The sequence below is a fragment of the Suricata suricatta genome, chromosome 14 (genome assembly GCF_006229205.1).
Source record: "Suricata suricatta isolate VVHF042 chromosome 14, meerkat_22Aug2017_6uvM2_HiC, whole genome shotgun sequence".
Classification (NCBI taxonomy): domain Eukaryota; kingdom Metazoa; phylum Chordata; class Mammalia; order Carnivora; family Herpestidae; genus Suricata; species Suricata suricatta.
Window position 1 is genome coordinate 73,938,817 of NC_043713.1, and position 24,417 is coordinate 73,963,233.

General features: G+C 43.0%; 1 protein-coding gene, 1 long non-coding RNA gene and 2 other non-coding genes across 7 annotated transcripts in view; 3 read left to right on the forward strand and 1 right to left on the reverse strand.

Annotated features, from left to right (window-relative positions):
* LOC115278098 overlaps positions 1–24,417 on the forward strand; it is a 33,583-nt gene that overhangs the window by 1,998 nt on the left and 7,168 nt on the right. For both annotated transcript variants that reach the window (XR_003902694.1, XR_003902695.1), the window contains exons 2-3: positions 15,612–15,755; positions 16,608–16,675. This is a non-coding gene — a long non-coding RNA (uncharacterized LOC115278098). The remainder of the gene's footprint in view (positions 1–15,611; positions 15,756–16,607; positions 16,676–24,417) is intronic.
* On the reverse strand, positions 1,957–19,612 carry SIRT4 (sirtuin 4). Of its 3 annotated transcripts, none has more exons than XM_029922520.1 (6): positions 19,486–19,602; positions 15,846–16,093; positions 6,523–7,014; positions 4,253–4,547; positions 3,928–4,140; positions 1,957–2,350 (listed from the first exon to the last, which is right to left on the reverse strand). In XM_029922520.1, exons 3-5 carry the CDS (start codon positions 7,011–7,013, stop codon positions 3,988–3,990), a joined length of 939 nt encoding a protein of 312 aa, XP_029778380.1. In that variant the 5' UTR covers position 7,014; positions 15,846–16,093; positions 19,486–19,602; the 3' UTR covers positions 1,957–2,350; positions 3,928–3,987. The 3 variants fall into 3 exon arrangements, with proteins under 3 accessions (XP_029778380.1, XP_029778379.1, XP_029778381.1); XM_029922519.1 differs by having other exon boundaries at positions 6,523–7,019; positions 19,486–19,601; XM_029922521.1 differs by lacking the exon at positions 1,957–2,350 and having other exon boundaries at positions 3,988–4,123; positions 6,523–7,019; positions 19,486–19,612.
* Positions 19,253–19,393, forward strand: LOC115278611. Its single transcript, XR_003903002.1, has one exon. It is a non-coding gene; the product is annotated as a U4 spliceosomal RNA (small nuclear RNA).
* Positions 19,980–20,120, forward strand: LOC115278610. Its single transcript, XR_003903001.1, has one exon. It is a non-coding gene; the product is annotated as a U4 spliceosomal RNA (small nuclear RNA).

Consider the following 24,417-nt stretch of genomic DNA (forward strand, 5'->3'; position numbering starts at 1 on the left):
GCATAAAAGAAGAAATATGAGTTAGCGGGAAGGAGGTTTCAAGTATTATGTACTTGTTTGCCTTTGTGACTTCTACTTACTAAAATTGTGATAGCAGAGCCATGGGTGGATTTGTGGAAAGTCATGACCAAAGCTGGGCTTATGGGGTCAGAGGCCTATAACCAGGGCAGTGACACCTATAACCAGGGCAGTGACAAACTGATAGCACCCACCAGATGGTTTGATATTCCAAGAGATGGCACTTACAGTGGGTTAGGAACTGCCATCCTGCTAGAAAGCAAAAGATGTAAAGTGAAGAGACATGAGAAGCATCAGCTTCAGGAAATGCCAGGTTCCTCTTGGGACAAATTTTTGGGGAAGAATTCTACCTCAGGAACAACTATGACCAAAATGAGCATTCCTAAGATCCTGAAGATTTGGTTTCATGAATTGTGCCAGCTTTGGGTGATGGAAAGAGCCCGCTATCCTCCCTGGCAACCTGACTACTGGATTTTAACCATTCCTGGTCTCCTTAGCCAGCTGTACTGCTGGCTTGTCCTTTACTTCAGGCTGACTTCTTTCTAACCATGATCTTCAGACAGATAAGAAGCTGTTGTTTAGGGGCACCTGGGTGGCTCAGTCGGTTGAGCATCTGACTTCGGCTCAGGTCATGATCTCGCAGTTCATGGGTTCGAGCCCCGTGTCGGGCTCTGTGCTGACAGCTCAGAGCCTGGAGCCTGCTTCAGATTCTGTCTCCTTCTCTCTTTTGCCCTCCCATGACTGTGCTCTGTCTCTTGATGATAAATAAACATTAAAAAAAAAAAGAAAGAAAGAACTGGGAGAAAAGTCTTGGATTCTAGTCCTGGCTCTAAAACTATGTTGTATGGCCTCAGGTAAGTCTGGATGTTAGTTTCCTCCAAAATAAAACGAGGAGGGATGGATTTCATTTGCTCTCATTTTGACATTCCACACATGAATCTGGCCATTTTCTGGTAGAGAGTAAGAATGGGGGGAGTTGCCCATTCTCTGTGAGCCACTTGAAGCCAAGAGGTGGTATCTTTGCCGCCTTAGTACCTTAATGCTGTTAGGAACCACTGATGAAATTGTGGATGAGAATGGCCTGAGATTCAGAAGACCTGGATTTGAATACAGTTATTGGTGCTGACTTGGTAACTGAGCAAATCTGATTCAGAGCATGTTAGGATCTTCATCTGCAAAAAAGGTGGAATGAGATTTACAACAACCTTACAGCTCTTCAGAATTAATGACTATGGGAAAACATACATTTGTGCACATGAAAAGAACTCTGTTGTTTTCAACATCTTGGATTATCCTAGTTACTATAATTTACTTCCTGGGCAGGCGCAGGATCAACATGTATTGCTTGCCCTAATTTTAGACAAAAGGCTATCCAGAATAGGCTGTGATTCTTTTATCTGCTTCACTTTTGAGGAGATTGTGCTGAAAGCTTTAGTCTGGTACAGTGATTCTTTCTGGCTAACACAGTAAGCAAACAAGTCTTGCCGCCCTGCTCAGCAGAAACAAATCCGTTTAAGAGCCCACTTGGGAATTCGGTTTCCTCTCTACACATCAAGTTTGAGGCAAGTGTCTCATTCTGGCAGCCAAATTCCGCAGAAATCCTTAGAGAACCATGTCATAAAGGCCCATTCTCTTTTACTCGATTAAGAAAGAAGAAGAAGAATATAGGGGCACCTGGGGGGCTCAGTCAGTTGAGTGTCAGACTTTGTCTCAGGTCATGATCTCACAGTTCATGGGTTCAAGTCCCGCACTGGGCTCTGAGCCTGGAGCCTGCTTTGGATTCTGTGTCTCCCTCTCTCTCTCTCGCCTCTCCCCCCACCCCATGCTCATTCTCACTCTGTTAAAAATAAATAAAAATAACTTAAAAAATAAAAAAGAATATAAACACACAACCATGGCCTGGTGTGGTATTTAAAAATGATTTCTTTATTCCTTAGTTAATAAAAAATTCATTCATACCATTGCTCATCTTTTAGAAAAATATAGCAGAATGATTTAACCGTTTGGAATTCTACATTAAGTCCTTTTCTTCTTCTCTCAGCCCCTAGGTGAGTGAGATTCCTGCTTAGGGCCCCAGACACCATTCTGGCCTACATATTTCCCAGGCCGTTTCCACTGCCTGGTGAGGTGAAAGGAAGTGAAAGCAGTTTACCTATCAATAGAAGCTGCTGCTTTGAAAAAGTCTTTCTTCAGGGGCAAATTTCTTCAGCCTGACTGGAACCTGCCCAGTTCAGAGGCCGGCCGGGAGAAAGATGCCAGGCTGCTGCCCTTTACAGGCTGCAGTCAGTGAGCTTCGGTTAGTTAGAGGAAGAAGGGAGGAATCCTCAAGGATCTAGAAATAAAAGAAACAAGTTAATCCCGAATAAGCCGAGAGTGGGGGGGGGGGAAATGACCGTGAACATCAGCCTACCATTCAAGAAACCACAGCTTTAGGACATGTAAAGAAAGCCGCTATATCTTGTTAAGTGAACACAGGATGTGACAAAACATGCACAGCTTAATTGATTTTCATAAAAACAGATTTAGTTATTCCAGAATGTTAAACTTTGGTTATCTTGGTGGTGGGATAATGGACAATTGGTATTCTTTTTACTTATCTGTATCATCTAAACGTTCTACAATATATATGTATTATTCTAGTAATAAGAAACTAGTTAAAAAGTATATTAAAAAGTGTCTGGGGGGGGCGCCTGGGTGGCTCAGTCGGTTAAGCCTCCGGCTTTGGCTCAGGTCAGATCTCACGTTCGTGGGCTTGAGCCCCGCGTCAGGCTCTGTGCTGACACCTAGCTCAGAGCCTGGAGCCTGCTTCCGGTTCTGTGTCCTTCTCTCTCTGCCCCTTCCCCTCTCATGCTCTATCTCTCTCTGTATCAAAAATAAATAAAACATTAAAAAAAATTTAAAAAAAAAGTGTCTGGGGCTCCTGAATGGCTGTCAGTTAAGCATCTGACTTCAGCTCAGATCATGATCTCATGGCTCATGAGTTCAAGCCCCGCATCGGGCTCTGTGCTGACAGCTCAGAGCCTGGAGCTTGCTTCAGATTGTGTCTCCTTCTCTCACTGACCCTCCCCTGCTCGCACTTTCTCTCTCAAACATTAAAGAAAAAACTTTTTTTTTAAGTGTCTGTACTAAATGGACTTCTTTGGTGCTAGTAATCTGTTCTGTTGAATCTGTTCCTTGATTTAGATGCTTAATGTCTTCATCAAACTGTCCACTTATAATACATGCACCTCTGTCTCTATAGTATACAGCCATGAAAAAACCTTTTTAAAAAATGTTTACTTATTTATTTTGAGAGAGAAAGGCAGAGAGAGAGGGAGACAGTGAATCTCAAGGAGGGTCCGTGGTGTCAGCGAGGAGCCTGGCAGTGTGGTTCAAACTCACAAACTGTGAGGTCACGACCTGAGCTGAAGTCAGATGCTCAAGAGTCAGATGCTCAACCGACTGAGCCCCCCAGGCGCCCCCAAAGTGATTTTTAAAAAGTGGTTGTAGGGGCACCTGGGGGGCTCAGTCGGTTAGCCATCCAGCTTCAGCTCAGGTCATGATCTCAGAGTTCGTGGGTTCAAGCCCCGCGTCGGGATCTGTGCTGACAGCTTGCTCAGAGCCTGGAGCCTGCTCAGATTCTGTATCTCCCTCTCTCTCTGCCCCTCCCCTGCTCACTCTCTGCTCTGTCTCTCAAAATAAAATAAAGACATTAAAAAAAATTTTTAATAAATAATATAAAAACAGGAAAAAAAGCAATGGCAGATTTTGAAAATGTGCATAGAACTGGAAAATCACAGTCTTTCAAACACTACAGCTTAATGTACATTAAAAAATTAGTTTTAGTTAAGAGTGGCCATACATTTACCCTGTTTTGTCAGAGCTGTCAGTTGAATGGGAACTGGAGTCCATATCCAGGAAAGCATTTACCTTTTATAGCAGGATTCAAGCGAAAGTCCCAGCTTCTGGCTCAGGAGCATGAGGCTGGAGTCAGTGTGGGTCTATCAGAGGCAGCAGCTCTCCACAGCGAGAATCCAGTTTCAGACACGCCACGTCGTCGGACCGCGTGGGCCCAATGTTAAGTATTGCAATCGGGAGCTTCTTCTCTCGGGCGGTGAGAATGAACCTGTAACCAGAGTAAACCTTCCAAGGAAAAGACACAGGTAAGAGCTCTCAATGCAGGTACAGTTAAACCCAGGAGGGAGCCTCTCCAGCCCGCACAAGGGGCCGTTCCCACCCTGACCAAGTCAGATACCTGCAAGGAGGACCCCACTACCAGGAGGGAGTCAGCTTCTTTTACACGCCTGCGCACAAAGTCAACCTTGTCAGGGTTCACTGTGTCCCCGAAGAAAACGACATCTGGTTTCAGGGGGCCTCCACATCGAGCGCAGGACGCGACCTGAAAGCTCTGTACCTGCTCCTCTGTGAGGAAGACGTCGCCATCAGGAGCCAGGCCCTGGGCCTCGGCACCCCAGGTGGGGTTCAGAGCTTCAAAACGCTCTTGTAACGCCCCCCGGGGAACCTGTTCACCACAGTCCAAGCAAAGGACCCTGAAACCGAAGAAGAGGCTGAGTGAACGACTGGTCCTGAGGAGGCATGAAGCTCTCAGCCCCAACCGTGTGTGGCTCCTCCAGCAGCGCTTACCGTTCTAGCACCAGGCTTCCCGCCGCGACAGGAATACCTTCTCCTGCTGACTACCTCCATTCCTCACCTTCCTTCCACTGCCAACCCGAGAACGAGCAGCGTACATCCGTTTTCCTCACTCACACTGCCTGCTTAACCTGTTGGCTCATTTTTATCCTTAGTGCAACTGCAAATGCTTTAGCGAATGACTTCCTTAGTGTCCAAACTGGTGCCTTTCCCTCCAGGGTGATTGTCACTGTCCATCACCACCGTCTCTCCAAAACACTCTCCCCTCCTGTGTCCTTCCCGGTGACTTGTTTCTCTCCTCACCTCTCTCGTCAAGAGCTCGTGTGAGGGCAAGAACTTTGGGTCCTTTGACCACTGTGCTATGCCTACCACCTAGAACAGTACTTACAGACAGGAGCCATTCAATAAATAGAGGCTATTTAAGAGACTTTGGTGGTGGTAGTGGGGAGTAGGCAGGATAAAATCTTTCTATCTGAGTGACGGTACACGGGAGTTCATTATACTGCTTTCTTACTGGGGAGATTTGGAACTTTCATCAGGAAAAGAAAATTTTGATGGGGCCAGGGCCATCATTAGCTCTCAAATTCCCCTGATACCACCTTGATCTGGGTCCTTCAGGCTGACCTCCTTGAACCATGCTCTCTAATCCTGTGTGGCTTTCCTCAAATGCTATTTTTATCATGTTGCTTTCTTGCTCAGAAACCACTAATAGTCCCTTTTGGTCTCTCACAAGAGACCCAAATTGCACTGTACTATTTTCAGATGTGCCCATGATTTGGGTCTAGCCTTTCCAGACAATCTGATTTTGTAGTAGTCTCCACAGAGGCCAGGCCAGACTCCTCTGGGCTCTACAAATCCTCTTCATTTAGAAAGCCCTCTCCCCTCTTTTGTTAAGTCAGACCTGAGCCAGGCTCAAGGCCCACCTTTCCCATAAAAACCTGACCGATTTCTCCAAGCTTTACCAAATCTTTTTCTCTGAACCTGTAAAGCATGTCTATCGAGGACCACATAATTTAACAATCACGTATGGCACCGTCTGTTGTTAAGCATGTTGTTTTTTGATGCCCCCCGCCCCCAAGAGATTACAAAGTTCTCACATATAAAGTAGAGCATGTTTTATGCTTTGGTTTTGACCCCTCCACACCACCAGTAGCACACCACACACTGTAGGCACCCAGTAAATATTTTATGACTGGCAAGAGGATCTCTGGGGCTTAATAAAAAGGAAATGGACTCCAATTAGGTTCAAGTTATTGCCAGGGCTACCTGTGTTCCTTCCCTCAATATTTACTGGGTTCTGACTATCCCCCAGACTGTACTGTGTTCTAGGTGTCCAGGCACCAGAGACCCACCAGCTTATAGACCATGGTGTTGGTGCCTTGCTTATCATAGTCCCCTCAAGACACTCTACAGGCCACTGGTACGGTTCTTTTACAAGGAACTTCCTGCATCTCTCTCGCTTAGGGGGTTTACTGGCCAAGGAGTTGCAGAGTGAGTGTTAGGGAGTTAATTCCCGTAGAAAGACCCTCAACCAGTAAGGGACGGGACATGGTAGATAAATGCCCAAGCTCCCTCAGCTTTCAGTGAGACAATTCTGAAGCATGCTCTAGACAGAGGGCCCCTCAAAGGATTGAGCCCCAGCTCCCCAAAGCAGCAGCCTGTTCATTAACATACCCTTTTCTTGGCTTTTCTTCCCTACCCTGTTCATTCCCCCACTCCCTCAGTGAGTTTGCTGGGATCAACTCCAAAATAATCAACTTGCTCCCAAATCCTCTACTCGGGGCCTAATGAGGACAACAGTGATCAAGACAGCCTAGGGCCTTGCTCTCATGGAGCTCACATTTCTGCATTCAAACTACGTAGACCTTCCTGCACCTGTGCATGCATCCATGGAGTTCTGTCAGGCGCTGACTCCCTGCTTTAGTGTGCAAGGCATCCACATTTTGGGTCACCAGCCAGTACAGCTTTCCGAGTCTCTCCCAGTTGCTCAAGGCCCAATGTGCAGGGTTAGGCTGGAGGGAGGAGAACCAAGGCCAGCCTACAAAGTTTCTCGCCCAGTACCGCTGGCGGATTGGAGCACTCCGTAGAAAATCCCCATGCTGGATGGGTTTCCGGTCAGTGCGGGCATAGAGTCCCACCTTTTCTGACCTGTAGTCTGGGATGCCCGACTCAGTGGAGATTCCTGCCCCAGTCATCACCAGGAGTCTCTTGGACAGGGTGATGAAGCGCTGTAACTCTTTGACCTTCTCAGGGTCCAGAGGTGGACTTGGTGGCACAAATAACCCCGAGGATCCACGTGAGCTTTGCCAGCTGATCTTCACCAGCCAGCGGTCTTTTGCTGCCCTGAGAGTCCACCTGAAATTCATCCTGTTCTGGAGAGAAAGAAACCTGATGTGAGAAAACAGGTTTCAAAAACCAAGGCTTGTCAAAGGCTGTCTGGGTGGCTCTGTCTATTGAGTGTCTGACTTCAGCTAAGGTCATGATCTCAGAGTTAATGAGCTCAAGCCCCAAACAAGCTCACTACTGTCAGCGTGGAGACTACTTCAGATCCTCTGACCCCCACCCCGCCCCTCCCCTGCTTGCACTCTTTCTCTCAAAAATATACAAAACATTAAAAAATATATATATATACATATATGTATATATGTATATATATATATATATATATATAGGGGCACCAGGGAGGTTCAGTCAGTTAAGTGTATGACTTTGGCTCAGGTCATGATCTCACAGTTCATGAGTTTGAGTCCCCGTATCGGGCTTTGTGCTGACAGCTCAGAGCCTGGAGCCTGCTTCAGATTCTGTGTCTCCCTCTCTCTCTGACCCTCCTCTGCTCCCATTGTCTCTCTCTTTCTCAAAAATAAATAAAACATTAAAAAAATTTTTAAAAAGTCAAAAAAAGTTAAAGTTTTATATTTTATACTTATTTATATATTATATATGTTTACTATAGATAATATATATATGTGTATATATATATATATATATATAACCTAAGAAAGCTGAAACGAAAAACAGAACTGCCCTATGATCCAGCAATTGCACTATTAGGTATTTACCCAGAGGATACAAAAATACAGATTTGAAGAGGCACATGCACCCCACTGTTTATAGCAGCATTATCAACAATAGGCAAACTATGGAGAGACTCCAAATGTATATCAGTTGATGAATGGTTAAAGATGTGGTATGTATATATAATGGTGTATTATTCAGCCATCAGAAAGAATGAAATTTTGGGGCACCTGGGTGGCTCAGTCAGTTAGGTGTCTGACTCTGGATTTTTAGCTGAGGTCATGATCTCACGGTTTGTGAGTTTGAGCCCTGCCGGTGCAAAACCTGCTAGGGATTCGGTCTCCTTCTCTCTCTCTCTGCCCCTCCCCTCCTAGCACATGTTCCCCTCTCTCTCAAATAAATAAACAAACTTAAAAAAAAAAAAAGAATGAAATCTTGCCATCTGCAATGACGTGGAAGGGAGCTAGGATGTATTATGCTAAGCAAAATAAGTCACTCAGAGAAAAATACCATATAATTCCACTCATTTGTGGAATTTAAGAAACAAAACATATGAACATAAGGGAAGGGGGAGGAAAAAGAGAAGAGAGGGAAACAAACCACAAGAGACCCTTTTTAAAAAATGTTTTTAAAATGTTTATTTATTTTTGCAGGAGAGAGACACAGAGTGTGAGCAGGGGAGGAGCAGAGAGAGAGAGGGAGACACAGAACCCAAAACAGGCTCAAGGCTCTGAGTTGTCAGCACAGAGCCTGATGCAGGGCTTGAACTCAAAAACCACAAGATCATGACCTGAGCTGAAGTCAGACACTTAACAGACTGACCCACCCAGGCACCCCAACAAACCACAAGAGATTCTTAATGATAGAGAACAAATTATGGGTTGATGGAGGGATGTGGGTGGGAGATGAGCTAGATGGGTAATGGGTATTAAGGAGGGCACTTGTGATGAGCACGGGTGATGTATCTAAGTGAAGAATCACTGAATTCTCCTGAAACAATATAGCACTGCATGTTAACTAAAACAAACAAACAAACAAACTAAGGTAGCCATCAACTAACTGATGAATGGATAAACAAAATGGGGTCTATCCATACACGGAAATCTACTTATACACATGAAGTTCTGATATATGCTACAATATGGGTAAACACCAAAAACATGATCCTAAGTGTAAGAAGTCAGTCACAAAAGGACAAATACTATATGATTGATTCCACTTATATAAAATGTCCAAAATACACAAATGTATAGAGACAGAAAGCAAATTAGTAGTTGCCAGGGACTGGAAGATGTATCATAACTTTATTCTTTTTTTTAGTCTTTCCCTTTAGACTTTTTTTTTTAATTTCAAGGGTAATTAACAGACAGTATTACATTAGTTTCAGGTGTACAATTCAATGATTCAACAATTCTATAGGTTAGTCATTGCATACCACTTTAAGTGCATGCTTAATCCCCTTCACCCATTTCACCCCTCTTCTCATCTACTTTCCCTCTGGCAACCATCAGTTTGTTCTCTGTATTTAAGAGTCTGTTAAAAGTCCACCAACTGACGAATGGATCAAGAACATGTGTTGGGGCACCTGGGTGGCTCTGTCGGTTAAGTGGTCGACTTCAGCTCAGGTCATGATCTTACGGTTCATGAGTTCGAGCCCCGTGTCAGCTCTGTGCTGACAGCTCAGAGCCTGGAGCCTGCTTCAGATTCTGTGTCTCCTCTCTCTGCCCTTACCCTGCTCATGCTCTCTGTCTCTCAAAAATAAATAAACATTAAAAAAAAAAAAGGAACATGTGGTTTATATATACAATGGAATAATAGAATACTATTTGGCAATGAGAAAGAATGAAATCCTGCCATTTGTAGCAACGTAGATGTAACTGGAGGGTATTCTGCTAAGTGAAATAAGTCAGGCAGAGAAAGACAGATACCATATGTTTCATTCATATGTGGATCTTGAGAAACTTAACAGTAGACCCTGGGGATGGGGAAGGGGGGAAAAAAGGTACAGAGATGGAGGCAAACCACAAGAGACTCTTAAATACTGAGAACAAACTGAGGGTGAATGCAGGGTGGGGGAGACGGGTGATGGGCATTGAGGAGGGTACTTGTTGGGATGAGCACAGGGTGTTGTATGGAATTTATTTGACAATAAATTATATTTAAAAAATAAGTAAAGGACTATGCTGGAAAAAAGCTTGTTTTGGGGGTGCCTGGGTGGCTTAAGTCGGTTAAGTGTCCGGCTTTGGCTCAGACTGTGATCTCCCAGTTCATGGGTTTGAGCCCTGATTTGGGCTCTTCATGCAGAGCCCACTTGGGATTCTCTGTCTCCCTTTCTCTCTGTCCCTCCCCAACACACGTTCGTACTCTTGCTCTGTCAAAAATAAACATTTTTTAAAAAGGGTCTCGGGTGCCTGGGTGGCTCAGTCAGTTAAATGTCCAACTCTCAATTTCAGCTCAGGTCATGGTCTCACGGTTTGTGAGTTTGAGCCCCTTGTCAGGCTCCACTGGCAGTGAGGAGATTGCCTGGGACTCTCTCTCTCCCCCTTTCATTCTCTCTGCTCCAACCCCCTCCCCCACTCACTCATGCATGTGCATGCGTGCTCTCTCTCTCAAAATAAAGTTAAATTTTTGAGTCTATTTCTTTTTCTTCGTTTTTTCCCCTTACATTCCACATATGAGTGAAATCATGTGGTATTTGTCTGCCTTCTTTCACTTAGCACTATATCATACTCTAGATCCATCCATGTTGTTGCAAATAGCAAGATATCCTTCTTTTTATGGCTGAGTAATACTTTTGTGTGGAGTGTGTGTGTGCACGTGTGTGTGTGTGCGTGCGCTGACATCTTTATCCATTCATCTATGGACACTTGGGTTGTTTCTGTATCTTGGCTATCATAACTAATGCTGCAGTAAACACAGAGGTTCATATATCTTTTCAAATTAGTGTTTTTGTTTTCTTTGGGTAAATATTTAGTAGTGTAATTACTGGATCATAGAGTATCTATTTTTTAATTTTTAAGGAAACTTCATACTGTTTTCCACAGTGGCTGCACCAGCTTACATTCCCACAAATAGTGCACAAGTGTTCCGTTTTCTCCACATCCTTGCCCACGCTACTTATTTCTTGTGTCTCTGATTTTAGCCATTCTGTCGGGTGTGAGGTGATACCTCATTTATAGCTGAAAAGCAAAGGCAGCATCAGGGCATCAAGCATCAACAGCTTCCTCCACTGTCAGCATTATGAAAAGAGAGACAACCAGATTCTTCATAGAAGAACACCCCCCCACACACACACAACATGTGGTCTTGGAAAAAACAATTTTGAACTTGACAATGATCAAGTCTCTAGAGTTTATTAACAATTTATAGGAAATACACAGGCCAAAGCAATGTTAGATGGTATCTGTCAATCCATGAAGTTAAGACTATGGGAATCCACAGAAAAGACAAATCAACGTCTTCAACAAATAAACTGCAAGAGACAGAAATAGATCTGAACGGGGAATTATAGATTAAAGAGGTTTAAAGACCAACCAACTGTAATATGTGGGCCTTATTTGGAACTTTACATTGATAATTGGAAAATTGGGCATTAACTGATATTAAGAAATTATTGTTTTTTATATAAGGGGGCATCTGGCTGGCTCAGTCAGTAGAGCATGCAACTCCTGATCTCAAGGTTGTGAGTTCAAGCCCTACGTTGGTCTTTGAGATTACTTAAGGAAACAAAAAATATATATATTTTTTAAAGTGTTTTATGTATGACAAGTGGTATTGTGATTTTTTTTTTAGGTCTTCATCCTATAGGGGCGCCTGGGTGGCTCAGTCGGTTAAGCGGCCGACTTCAGCTCAGGTCATGATCTCACAGTTCCTGGGTTCAAGCCCCACGTCCGGCTCTGTGCTGACAGCTCAGAGCCTGGAGCCTGCTTCTGATTCTGTGTCTCCCTCTCTCTGACCATTCCACGCTCACGCTCTGTATCTCTCTCCCACAAAAATAAAGAAATGTTTAAAAAAGAAAATAAAATCTTCATCCTATAGAAGTTACATACTGAAATATTTGAATGAGATGATCTATCTGGAAGGGTTTATTTCAAAAATAATATAGAGGGGGCAGAGTAGATAGGCATATACTGTATAAATGAAACAAGATTAGCCACGAGTTGTTCATTTTTGTTTTTTTAATATGTTTAATTTTTAATTTATTTTTGAGAGACAGAGAGAGACAGCATGAGCAGGGGAGGGTCAGAGAGAGGGAGACACAGAATCTGAAGCAGGCTCCAGGCTCTGAGCTAGCTGTCAGCACAGAGCCTGACGTGGGGCTTGAACCCACAAACCACAAGATCATGACCTGAGCCGAAGCCAGACGCTCAGCCGACTGAGCCACCCAGGTGCCCCAAGTTGTTAATTTTTGAAGTGGGTGATAAGTCTATGAATGGTGTTCGTTATATTATTCTAGCTCCACAATAAAAATTTTTTTTTTTTTTTATATAGGGGCACCTGGGTGGCTCAGCCAGTTAAGTGTCTGACTTTGGCTCAGGTCATGATCTCACAGCTTGTGAGTTCGAGCCCCACATTGGGCTGTGTGCTGGTAGCTCAGAGCCTGGAGCCTGCTCTGGATTCTATGCCTCCTTCTCCCTATGCCCCTCCCCTGCTCACACTGTCTCTCAAAAATAACAAACAGAACATTAAAATATATATGTATATATATATATTTATTTTTTATGTTGTAAAGGCTCCACACCCAACGTCAGGCTTGAACTCACCACCCTGAGATCAAGAGTCACATGCTCTACCAACTGAGCCAGCCAGGGGCCCCCAACAATAAAAAACAAACAAACAAACAAACTCCTTAGGGGCACCTGGGTGGCTCTGTTGGTTGAGTGTCCAACTTCAGCTCAAGTCATAATCTTACAATTCGTGGGTTCAAGCCCCACATGGAGCTCTTGCTCACAGCTCAGAGCTTGGAGCCGCTTCTGATTCTGGGTCTCCCTCTCTCTCTGCCCCTCCCCTGGGTCTCCCCCTCTCTCTGCCCCCTCCCTGCTTGCCCCCTGTCTCTCAAAAATAAAAAAAATGTTAAAAACATTTTTTAAATAAATAAACATTACACAAATTTTTTTTAATTCCTTAGAGGGGTGTCTGGATTGCAAATGTCCTAATATGCCCAGGACAGTGGTACTGCAGAAGTGCCAAAAGCCATGAGATAAAATAAAATGCTTATATCTTTTGAATATTTTAAAGGCTTAAGAGATATGATCCAAAAAGTGAGGGGATAAAAAAGGAATGTAATACTTTGAAGAAAAGCTAAAATGTGGAGTGTTTTACCTTAAAGGTAGATAAAACTGTAATATCTGGACCATATCATCAGTCATACAGTATTTGGAGAAAACATATCTGAAATTAAATGTACAAAGTGAACTCGGATAGGTAACTTAAAAGTATACCTCCCTCATGTTGCCCTGAATCTAGACAAATATGAAAGCAAGGTACATGATTATCAACAGTACAGAGATAAACAAGGGCTAAGCTTAGCCTAAAAATATATAGACTTGGGGCGCCTGGGTGGCTCAGTCAGTTAAGCCTCCGACTTCGGCTCAGGTCAGATCTCACGCTCGTAGGTTCGAGCCCCGCGTCAGGCTCTGTGCTCACAGCTAGCTCAGAGCCTGGAGCCTGCTTCCAGTTCTGTGTCTCCTTCTCTCTCTGACCCTCCCCCTCTCATGCTCTGTCTCTCCTGTATCAAAAATTAATAAAAAAAAAGAACATTAAAAAAAATATATAAACTGTTAGGAAGGAACTGCAAATAAAGAAAAGCCTGGGTAGCACTGTCATTTCCCCAAAATAGTCCACCCTAACTGGGATTTGGGGGATTACTGACGAGATTTCAGTTTATATCTCTAAACTGCCAAACCGAAAGGTATCTGATAAGCAGCAAAGTTGCACACTGAAATATTTAGGGGATGGGTGATAAAAGCCAAAAACATACTGAGAAATGACTGGGGAATAGGAATTTGTTGCCATTGCACACAATGTTGTCCTCTTGAAGACAATATTTAGGTATTAGAGGAGAACAGATTTTTGCAAAATCTAAGAAGACTCTTCACCCAGACTATTCTACTTCCGGTAGCAGATTGCTGCTTATCTGAACAATCTATTAATAGTGAAGTTATCAGTAACTTCAGTATTTTGAGGGATGGGCCCCCAAATAAACAAGAATATCTTTCATTGGAAAGGTGTAGCCTCCTCCCCCGCCCCCTCCCCACACCTAGAGTGTATTTATAATCTTACTTCATAATCCAGATCAGTCTTTTGTAGAATTTGGGAGGGTGTGAGCTGGCTCAGGATGTGAGAACTCAAGAATGTACTAACCGCTAGGGCTTCAGGCTTATAGAGAAAACTGCCCCTTGCCAGGAGTGCACTACCTTCTTCCCCATTATCCCCCCCCGCCCCCCATCCCATCACGGCAAGTTTCAGGCTACCAATGGTTTAACAACTGGCTAGCAAGTTCCTGATGTGTAACAGCTGGGCTTCACCAGTAAAAACGGATTCCAGCCCCCCTTCCTGAGTCCTACGAAGTACAACCTAAAACAACAAGGTTCCCTTTTTAAATCTTTTTAGTAATTTGTTTTGGTCAAGAATTGCTAGGGGCGCCTGGGTGGCTCAGTCGGTTAAGCGTCCGGCTTCCGGCTTCGGCTCAGGTCACGATCTCACGGTTGGCGGGTTCGAGCCCCGCGTCGGGCTCTGTGCTGACAGCTAGCTCAGAGCCTGAAGCCTGTTTCGGATTCCATGTCTCCCTCTCTCTCTGACCCTCCCCTGCTCGCGCTGTCTCTGTGTCTCAAAAATAAATTAAAAATAAATAAATAAATAAATAAATAATAAAAAAAGAATTGCTTTAAAAAAAAAGAATTTCTAATACCTTCCACAAAATAAAATCTTGTCTCCACACTGGACTATTGCATAACAACCCAAGCCACTCTTGTCCTCTTGACCTCTTAAGAACCTACAGCCAGAGGTCTACTATGCTGTGGCCATCAGAATGAAATTAACAAAATGTTTGGTGAATCTTCCAAGACTTTTTGCATCCAAGAGAAACTGTACATTTTGGTTTATTAAATAAAATGGTGGAAGGGACTCTAAAAATGTGGATTAAAAAATTTTTTTTAATGTTTTATTTATTTTTGATACAGAGAGAGACAGAGCATGAGAGGGGGAGAGGCAGAGAGAGAAGGAGACAGAACCGGAAGCAGGATCCGGGCTCTGAGCTAGCTGTCAGCACAGAGCCTGACGCGGGGCTCGAACCCACGAACGTGAGATCTGACCTGAGCCGAAGCCGGAGACTTAACCGACTGAGCCACCCAGGTGCCCCTAAAAATGTGGATTTTAAAAAGGGAGTGTAAAATAAAAATTGGTAAAGCACGGCTCTAGCATAACATAAGGCCTATTCTGTCTGTCGCAATAAAACCTGGCAGGTCAGAAATAAACTTCTTATGAACTTCAAAAGAATAATATGCTACTCCCACTATCTTTTAATAGGGAATTGTATGTCTATGTCTAAAGACGTCTCCCCCAGAGGAATACACTTATAATTTTAGTTACTACCATCCTTTGGGAAACCGTGTGCTCCATAAACCTACTTCCTCGTTTATAAATCAGAAGTATTTCTTCATAAGCTAAGGAAGCATATTTGAATTCTAGTATGCCAGGTGTTGATGAAGTTGTTGCTCAGACTTTTCTGACTTTTGATTTTTTTATGGCTTTTGATTTTATTAATGTTAACTAAGCACATGCACATCTTTTACTCTACTTTTCCCATATTCTTTTAGTTTACCCTCAATTGCAAATGCAACGTTCTACCCCAGGTTTCTAACAAAGCTTTGACATATTACTTAACATAAAGCAGTTCTCTAGCGAGACACACGCCATATGTAAACATTGTTTTATGCCTGGTTTCCCAGATCTAGGTTCAGGACCTCAATTTCTCTAGACATTCCACAGCAACACTTGAACGGCTGAACAAATACAGTCTGGATTCCTGAGACCAAAAGGCTCGGGAGAACCCGCTGAAAACCCGTTATACTGGAACAGCTGCTCTCTGCCAGGTACTACTAAAGAGCAAAAAGTTAATATGGAATCTCTTACAACAAATCCACAACTTCTACAAAAAGCTGCAGCCCCTACGGAACACTTACCTTTCACACCTTAAGGAACACTTTACGTCTGACGACGCGACTAGCTGGCTCCTTTTGCATTTTGGGAAATGCAGTCCAGGAGGCAGAAATGATGCAAGGAAAACTACAAGTCCCACAATCCTCTGGGTGTCACAATTGAGGGATCCAAATTTGTGTGATAGCGCCACTATCTGCCTTTCCTGGTCAGAGGTGTTGAACCTTGATTCTCGAGGTGTGTCCGCCGTCTCCTAAGCCAACATGTAGTGTACCTTTGAGGGAAGTGGTTAGAGTTTTAAGAAGAGTGTGCTCAGTGCAAAATAGTACGTCTAAACAGAACTAAGTTATGAATTCATTGTTAAGATAGAAGCTTTACTAATGGATCCAGATTAGACTCATACTGAACTTCAGTGATTATGCTCCTTTGCACTCACTGTGAGGAAATCAGCTTCCCACCTTGCAGTGGGGTGTGAAAAAATACGTTACCAAATATCTGAAAAATTGATGTTTTTGCAGTTTATATGAAAATCTTAAGCCACATATAATATATAGTGAATAATGTGTTTACCCACTTGGCTTCTTCAATTTTATTCATGTTTGTGTTTTTATTACATTAACCAACATAGAGTCCAGGTCTCACTCCCAGAGGTTGATTTAATTGGTCTGGGGAGATGCCTGGGCGTCAAGACGGTTTACAAACTTCCCAGTTATTTCTAATGTTTTTAATAATGAGAAGCGCTGTTTTATACCATCACTTAATAAGACCTCAATCAATTTGTGTTCTAGAACATAATCAAAGGGCTGCTAACCTGGACCTGGAAGACCACTTCAGGAACCACTTCCCTCATTTTAAGGTAAACTGAAGCCCAGAAGTGTATTATGGAAGCTGGAGTCAGAGTGTGACTCCTTGGTCCTCTCATTGAATGTGTGGAGGTAAATTAAAGTCACTCAGTTTTGTAGTTTGGGAGCAATACCAACACAACGACTCAGGTCACGGTGCTAGGACAATCACCTGACATGACAGCCTTTTTGTGCCTTAGTTAACCCGACCACATTGACTGAAAGGACCAAAATGTAGACTGGAAATTTTTACTAAGTCAAAAAAAATTGCACTCAGGAATATTTCCTGCACACATGGGTATTTGATCAAAAACTTTTAAATTGCCAAAACACTGACATTTCCTCCCTCCGGCCAAATTTTATTAAGAAAAATTTCAAACCCATGTTTTTTTTTTTTTTTTTCAGTTTGCCAAGTAGAATGAGTATCATTAATTGAGAGACTGCCGGAGCACCTGGGTGGCTCAGTTGGTTAAAGCGCCCGGCTTTGGATCAGGTCATGATCTCGTGGTTCATGGGTTCAAGCCCCGCGTTGGGCTCTGTGCTGGTGGGTAGCTCAGAAACTGGAGCCTGCTTCAGATTCTGTGTCTTTCTCTCTCTCAGACCCTCCCCTGCTCACGCTGTCTCTCAAAAATAAATAAAAAGCATTTTAAAAATTGAGAGACTGCCCAATACAGGGCAATTGTGCTTGTAAGTCCCCCCAAGTCTAGTGTTCCTGGGAGAAGCTAGCTGACGTTTCCATTTTTCTTAGTGCTGGAAATTCATCCATGGAGGATGAAGTCCTCCAAGACAGCTGGTGAAACATACAATGTCACCACACCAGGAATTAATGACAAAGTCCTTGATTGGATCAAAGTAAAATAATCTAAAATTAGTCAAGTTGCTAGTCTTTTTTTTTTCTTGCTAATTTTTCCTACCCTGGCAGTTATGGCTGTGGGAAAAAAAAGCTACACATCAGCATCAAACAGGCCTTTTAAAGATGTAATTTTCGCATCTAGATGATGACTATATGAATGTTCACTGCGCAACACTTTGAACATTTCATGTTTGATTTTTTTTAAGATTTTAAACACTCCCTAGATTTTAAGTCACTCTAGGACCACCTGGGTGGTTCAGTCAATTAAGCCTCTGCCTCTTGATTTCTGTTCAGGTCATAATCTCATGAACCAAACCATGAGATCAAGTTGGCTTTAGCACAGAGCCTGCTTGGGATTCTCTCTCCTCTCTCTCTGCCCCTCTCCCCACTTTGCAAGTGTACACACACACTATCTCTCTTTCTCAAAAATAACTAATCTCTACACCCAAGCCAGGGATGGAACTTACAACCCCCAGATCAAGAGTCACATGCTCCACCAACTGAGCCAGCCAGGCGCCCCTCATGTTTGAAATTTTTTATAATAAAATATTGGGAGAAAAGTCACTCTCTTAGAGACTATTTACATCTTAACGAGTAACAAAAACCAAAGGTATTTTGGAGAATATGGTTCAAGGACAAAAAGTCCAGATAAAGCTTTCTGACAGCTTTCCACTTGCCAAGGGAAAAACAGGCTGTGGGAGTGAAAGTTACTTCAAACTTTGTGAACTGTGGACATTTCTATGAAAATAGCCTTCTCCAGTCTATCTCCTCTGAATTAAGGTGTCCAACAGAAAACCCTTGGGGATTAAAAAAGAATTACTGTGTTACCCAGAAATTCCACTTCCAACCATATACAGAAATAAATTGAAAATAAGGATTCAAATGGATATTTGTATGCCACTGTTTGTAGAAGGATTATTCACAAAAGCCAAAAGGTGGGAACAAAGCGGATTCATAGAATAATGGATCGGCAATAAAATTCCATACAATAGAATATTAGCCATAAAGAGGAATGAGATTCTGATATATATACAACATGTACAGATCTTAAAATAAGCCAGACAGGTGCGTGGCTTGCTCAGTCGGAAGGGCATGCAAATATTGTATGATTTTGTTTATGTGAGTCTTACTGGAGTCAAATTCATGAAGACAGAAAGTAGAATAAAGTTGCTAGGGGCTGGGAGAAGGAGAAATGGGGTGGGAAGTTAGTGTTTAGTGGGAACAGTTTCGATTTGGGAAGATGAAAAAGTTCTGCAGAGGTATAGTGATAACGATTGCAAACAATGTACTTAATGCCACTGAACTGTATACTTAAAAATGGTTAAAATGGTACATTTTATATTATGTATAGTTTACCACATTTTTTAGAAAAAATTATTATATTATGTATGGTTTACCACAATGTTTTTAGAGAGGATAGTTACTCTGTGAATCAGGAGCCAAAGGAATATCATGCTGATATAGCCCATTTTTCATCTGCCCTGATTCATTCTATGAATTAAGTTATTAGCATATTTCCTCCCATAATGCTTTGCTTCAGGCTCCATCAAAGCTTAGTTAAGTGAAATCAAGAAAGAAATCCTTAGAAACAGCTCATGCATTTTCAGAAGATCTTCATATGTCTGTATAATTTTCAACCTTAAGAATAATTGATAGTTTTTCCGTGAGGCTCAAAAATCGCTTTTCTGTAATAGGAAGCTTGCCTACTAGGGATGATGAGTAGGGGGTGTTATTCGGTAGCTTTGCGCAGTGGCAGTATCGTAGCCAATGAGGTTTATCCGAGGCGCGATTATTGCTAATTGAAAACTTTTCCCAATACCCCGCCGTGACGACTTGAAATATAGTCGGCATTGGCAATTTTTGACAGTCTCTACGGAGACTGAATATCTTGGTTAAAGGAAAGGTAGCTTTCGTTCTTCTGATATAAGTGGTGAGAAACAAGTCCAAAATGGATTGGAACTCTATTGTTACCTTAGGGAGATGTTCTGTTTCAGATTAACTTTATTTCTTGGGGGAGTCAGCAGTTGTTAGGTAGTTCCGATTCTATCTTTTTTTCCAAACTGCCGTTTTCTTTATTGTTTCTTGCGATTGTACGAATGCTTGTTGTGACCCTTTGCCCCCCGACGCTGTAGATTGCTAATTGTCCTTTTTCAGTTCTGACTTTCCCCGTCTTCCCGCTCCTCAGTTTTTTACTCAAAATTTAAGTCGAACGTGGTCCTCTCTGTGATGTCATGGCGATTTGCATAAGATTACCCAGCATCCCTAGCGAATACACTTTCACTTCCAAAATCTGAATAATCGAGATGAGTTGATCCAACAACAAGAAGCCTCCTGTGCAGACTGGCCTTAAATATAACAGCTGGAAGCGTAACGCATCATATACACGAATTCGCTGGCAGTCACTCACCCTCACTGTAAAGGTAGTTGTCATCTGTGGGGGAGCAGGGTGCGTGCTCACAGTCTCCAGCTTTGCGCAGTGGCAGTATCGTAGCCAATGAGGTTTATCCGAGGCGCGATTATTGCTAATTGAAAACTTTTCCCAATACCCCGCCATGACGACTTGAAATATAGTCGGCATTGGCAATTTTTGACAGTCTCTACGGAGACTGAGTTTTTCTGTGTTGAAAGTAAGCTATTAGTAAGTTACCTATGTGACCGCCCAGTACTGGATTTCAAGCTTTGTAGCTTATGGTTTTACAAATTGTCCTGGCGCGATTAAGTAAAGTCCAAAAATGTGCTGTTTTATGTCGTCTCTATTTCGGTGAAGGGAGAGTTACTTATTTTATATTCCACGTGGCCAATCTTCTTGAGAGTCACGGGTTTTCGAAGATGGAAGGGGGTCCTGAGTTTTTTCACCTGTAAGTAGCATTTTAAAACAACCGAGAGGAAAAAGACAGTACAATTATTTACTCAGGTCCCATTATGGATTTCGAGGCAGAGCTGTGTGCTGTCAACTAAGTCACCTTAACCCTAGTGGTGTACTGGATTCCGCTGCACCGGCTGCCTCTAGTCTTGTTCTCCTTTAGGAGTCCAGGAGTGTCCCAGGACAAACACCCTCAGGAGTCCCACCCCTGCTCATGGCAGGTCCCTCTGGACATGCTCAGGCCATCATCCATCAAAAACTCTGGTCTGTAAGCAAAAGGATTTGGTTTTTAATGGCTAAGGTGAAGGACAGGTATCTATTGCTTTAGGGCGACCTTGGGGAAAACCGCCCATCAGTAAATTAGACCCAATCCCTGTTTCAGGGAGTTCACAGGTTTTTGTTGTTGTTGTTTTACATTTTTTAAATTTTTATTTATTTTTGAGAAACAGAAAGAGCTCAACAGGGGAGGGTCAGAGAGAGAGAGGGAGATACAGAATCTGAAGCAGGCTCCACAGGCTCTGAGCCAGCTGTCAGCACAGAGCCCGACACGGGGCTCAAACCCACAAACCGTGAGAGATCATGACCTGAGAGCTGAAGCCGGACGCTTAACAGACTGAGCCACCCAGGCGCCCCAGGGAGTTCACAGTTTTGAGACAGACAACAAATAAGTAAACAAACAGGTAAAGTAGAAAATTACAGAGTAGTTCAGTGCTATGAAGAAAATAACCAGGGAGATGTAGTGGAATCATCATTCCTTTTTTTTTTTTTAAACAGCTCTTTTGAGTTATAATTGACATTCAATAAACCACACTTTTTTTTAAGCATACAATTTTATAAGTTTTGAGACATGTACACGCAGGACACCATTACAATACAGAGAATGAACACATTCATCACTCCCTCCCCGCCTCCCCACTTCCCTGTCTCCCACCTCCCCCTACTCTTCCCACTCCCTTCTGTCACTATAGTTGGCGTTTTCCAGAGTTCTATAGAAATGGAGTCATAGAAATGGAGTATATGACTTTTGGAGATTGACTTTTTCACCAAACATAATGTCCTTGAGGTCCATCCAGGTTGTTGCATGGATTAATAGTTCATTCCTTTCTCTTGCTGAGTAGTATTCTGTTTATGGAAGTACGGGAGTTGGTTCCACCATTCACCCTTTCAAGGACATGCGAGTTATTTCTAGTATTTTGCCATCACCAATAAAGCTCCTAAGAATATTCGTGTACTAGTTTTGTGTGAGCAAGGGCCCCTGGCTGGGACTTTTAGATCAGTCAGTAGAGCATGAGACCTTTGATCTTGGGTCATGAGTTCAAGCCCCTTGTTGGGCCTAGAGCTTACTGAAAAAGGAAAAAAAGGGGAGCCTGGGTGGGTCAGTTGATTACGTGTCCGACCGTAGATTTCGGCCCAAGTCATGATCTCAAGGTTTGTGGGCGCAGGCCCTCCCACCCCTCCCACCTTGAGCTCTATGTTGGTAGTGTGGAGCCTGCTCAGGATTCTCTCTCTCTCTCTCTCTCTCTCTCTCTCTCTCTCTCTGCCCTTCCCTTGCTCAAGTGCCGTCTCTCTCTCAAAAAACATTTTTTTTTAAAGAGAAAACCACCAAGTTTTGTGTAAGGCATAAAATTTTAATTCTTGGGGTGCCTGGGTGGCTCGGTTGAGCATCCGACTTTGGCTCAGGTCATGATCTCATGGTTTGTGGGTTCGAGCCCTGGGTCAGGCTCTGTGCTGACAGCTAGCTCAGAGCCTGAAGCCTGTCTTCTGATTCTGTCTCTCCCTCTCTCTCTCTCTGTCCCTGCCCTGCTCACTCTCTCTCTCTTTCTCAAAAAATAGATAAAACATAAAATTTAAAAAAAAATTTTAATTATCTGGGCCATATTGGAAATTACATGTTTAATTTTGTAAGAAATTCCCAGATTACTTTCTAGAGTGACTGAATCACTTTTCTTTTTTAAAGTAGGTTCCATGTCCAACATGGGGCTTGAACTCATGATCCTGAGATCAAGGGTCACATGCTCTACTGACTGAGCCAGCCAGGCACCCCGACTTTATTTTCCATGTGAAGTCTTTTAAAATCTAGACACGTCTCTCTGCCTTTTTTCTTTCCTTCATGATATTGATTTTTTTTTTTTTGAAGAATCCAAGACAGGTGTCTTGTAGAAGCCCCACATTCTGACTCCATCTGATTGTGTTCCCAACGTGTTGATTAACGTATTCCTTTGTCATCGTATATTTCCTGTAACCAAGACTTCCCAGCTTGATTAGATTCGAGAGAACTTTAAAGCTGGCTCTGTGAACTTTTACTGCATCTTCCATTTTTCAGTGATGCTGAACTTAAGCACCTGGTTAAGACAGTAACTGCTCTCTTTACTGTAAAAGTGATCAGTAATCTGGGGAATGAACACTTGCTGCAGGGACCATTTAATACTGAAAACCCTTTGCTTTCCTTGATCACTCTCCTCTACTGCTTCCTGATCAGCCAGCAAATCTGGCTGAGTAAGATAAATTAATGCCGCTCCTCTAGAACCCAGGATAGGTCTCCTAGGACTGGGGAAGTACCCTGCATTTAGGACCTATGATCCCAGAACTCAAGAAGTGTCCTCAGATAAGCCAATGTATCAGAACTGAGTGAACCTGATGGAAAGAAGAGGTCAGTGATAATTGCTAAGAGGGGCATCCGGGAGACCCCATGTTCAGAATTTCAAGAGCAGCCAGGTGTGCTATCCACAGGCTGAAATTTCAATATAAATATCTTTGATTGTATGATCAGGAAATGCACCCCAACCCTTTCTTTCCACCTTAGCTGGTTGCCAAGGTGGCTAATCAGGGTATCAAACGAGGCGTGAAGGAAATAGAAGACGGTGCTCCTTCCCATGGCAACTTTTGTGTTGACCAGAATGTCAGATGATGCTCGGCAAACACTGACCCATGTGGCGTGGGCTTGTGTGTGGTAGGGATTTGCTTAGAATTTATAATAGCAAGTAAGTAAAATAATGACTAACTGGTAAGCAAACACAAGAGGGAAAAGCATCCAGGGGCGCCCGGGTGGCTCAGTCGGTTAAGCATCCGACTTTGGCTCAGGTCATGATCTCACGGTTTGTGGTTTTGAGCCCTGTGTCGGGTTCTGCGCTCACAGCTCAGAGCCTGGAGCCTGTCTTCAGATTCTGTGTCTCCCTCTCTCTTTGCCCCTCCCCCACTCATGCTCTGTTTCTCTCTGTCTCAATAATAAATAAATATAAAAAAGTTTTTAAAAAATTAGCTGTTTTAAGGTGAATCCATATTGTTAGCTGCTTCACAACCTAACTTTTTTTCTGGTTTCAAAATTATTGCATGTTTGTATGTAAAACCCAAGCATTACATATATATAATATATATGAAGAGACAGCCAAAGACCCCACTACTACCACCATAATTCCACTTCAACTGCTAGAAGAGAAAGCCACAGGTCAGACTATTCCTCCAAATTGTTCTATTTCTATATCAACATAATTATTAACAAACATTGACTTATACTCTACATACAGTTCTGCCACTTCCTTTTCCTTTCTGCTAAATAATATCTTGCGGACATATTTTCCATGTTAGTACATAGCTCCCCTCTTCCTGCATGGATATATCCCATTTCAGCTGACCAATCCCCTATGCATGGGCATTTGGGATGTTTCCAGCTTTTCCTGAATATAAGCAGTGCTCCCATGAACATCCTTGGATGTACAGCCTTGCTGCTCGTGGGATCTTTCTAGGAACATTCTGTTAAGTCTGATTGGCTGCACAAAGGCCATGCATATTCTGCATTTTGAGACATGTCCCCAAGTCAGCTTCCCCAAAGCTATTCCAATGTATTCACCCACAGAGCCACATAGGAGAGCATCTGGAGAATGTTTGATGAATATGTTTGGATGTGCTCCGCAGGGTTCACAGGACTCCACCCGGTTAGGGAAGGAAAGAGGGAGGGACATACAATCTTCTTAGGGTTCAAGTCACTGCAGACTGTCTGTTAGAATCCCTGGCTTCTCGAGGGTAAAAATATTTCATGCCAG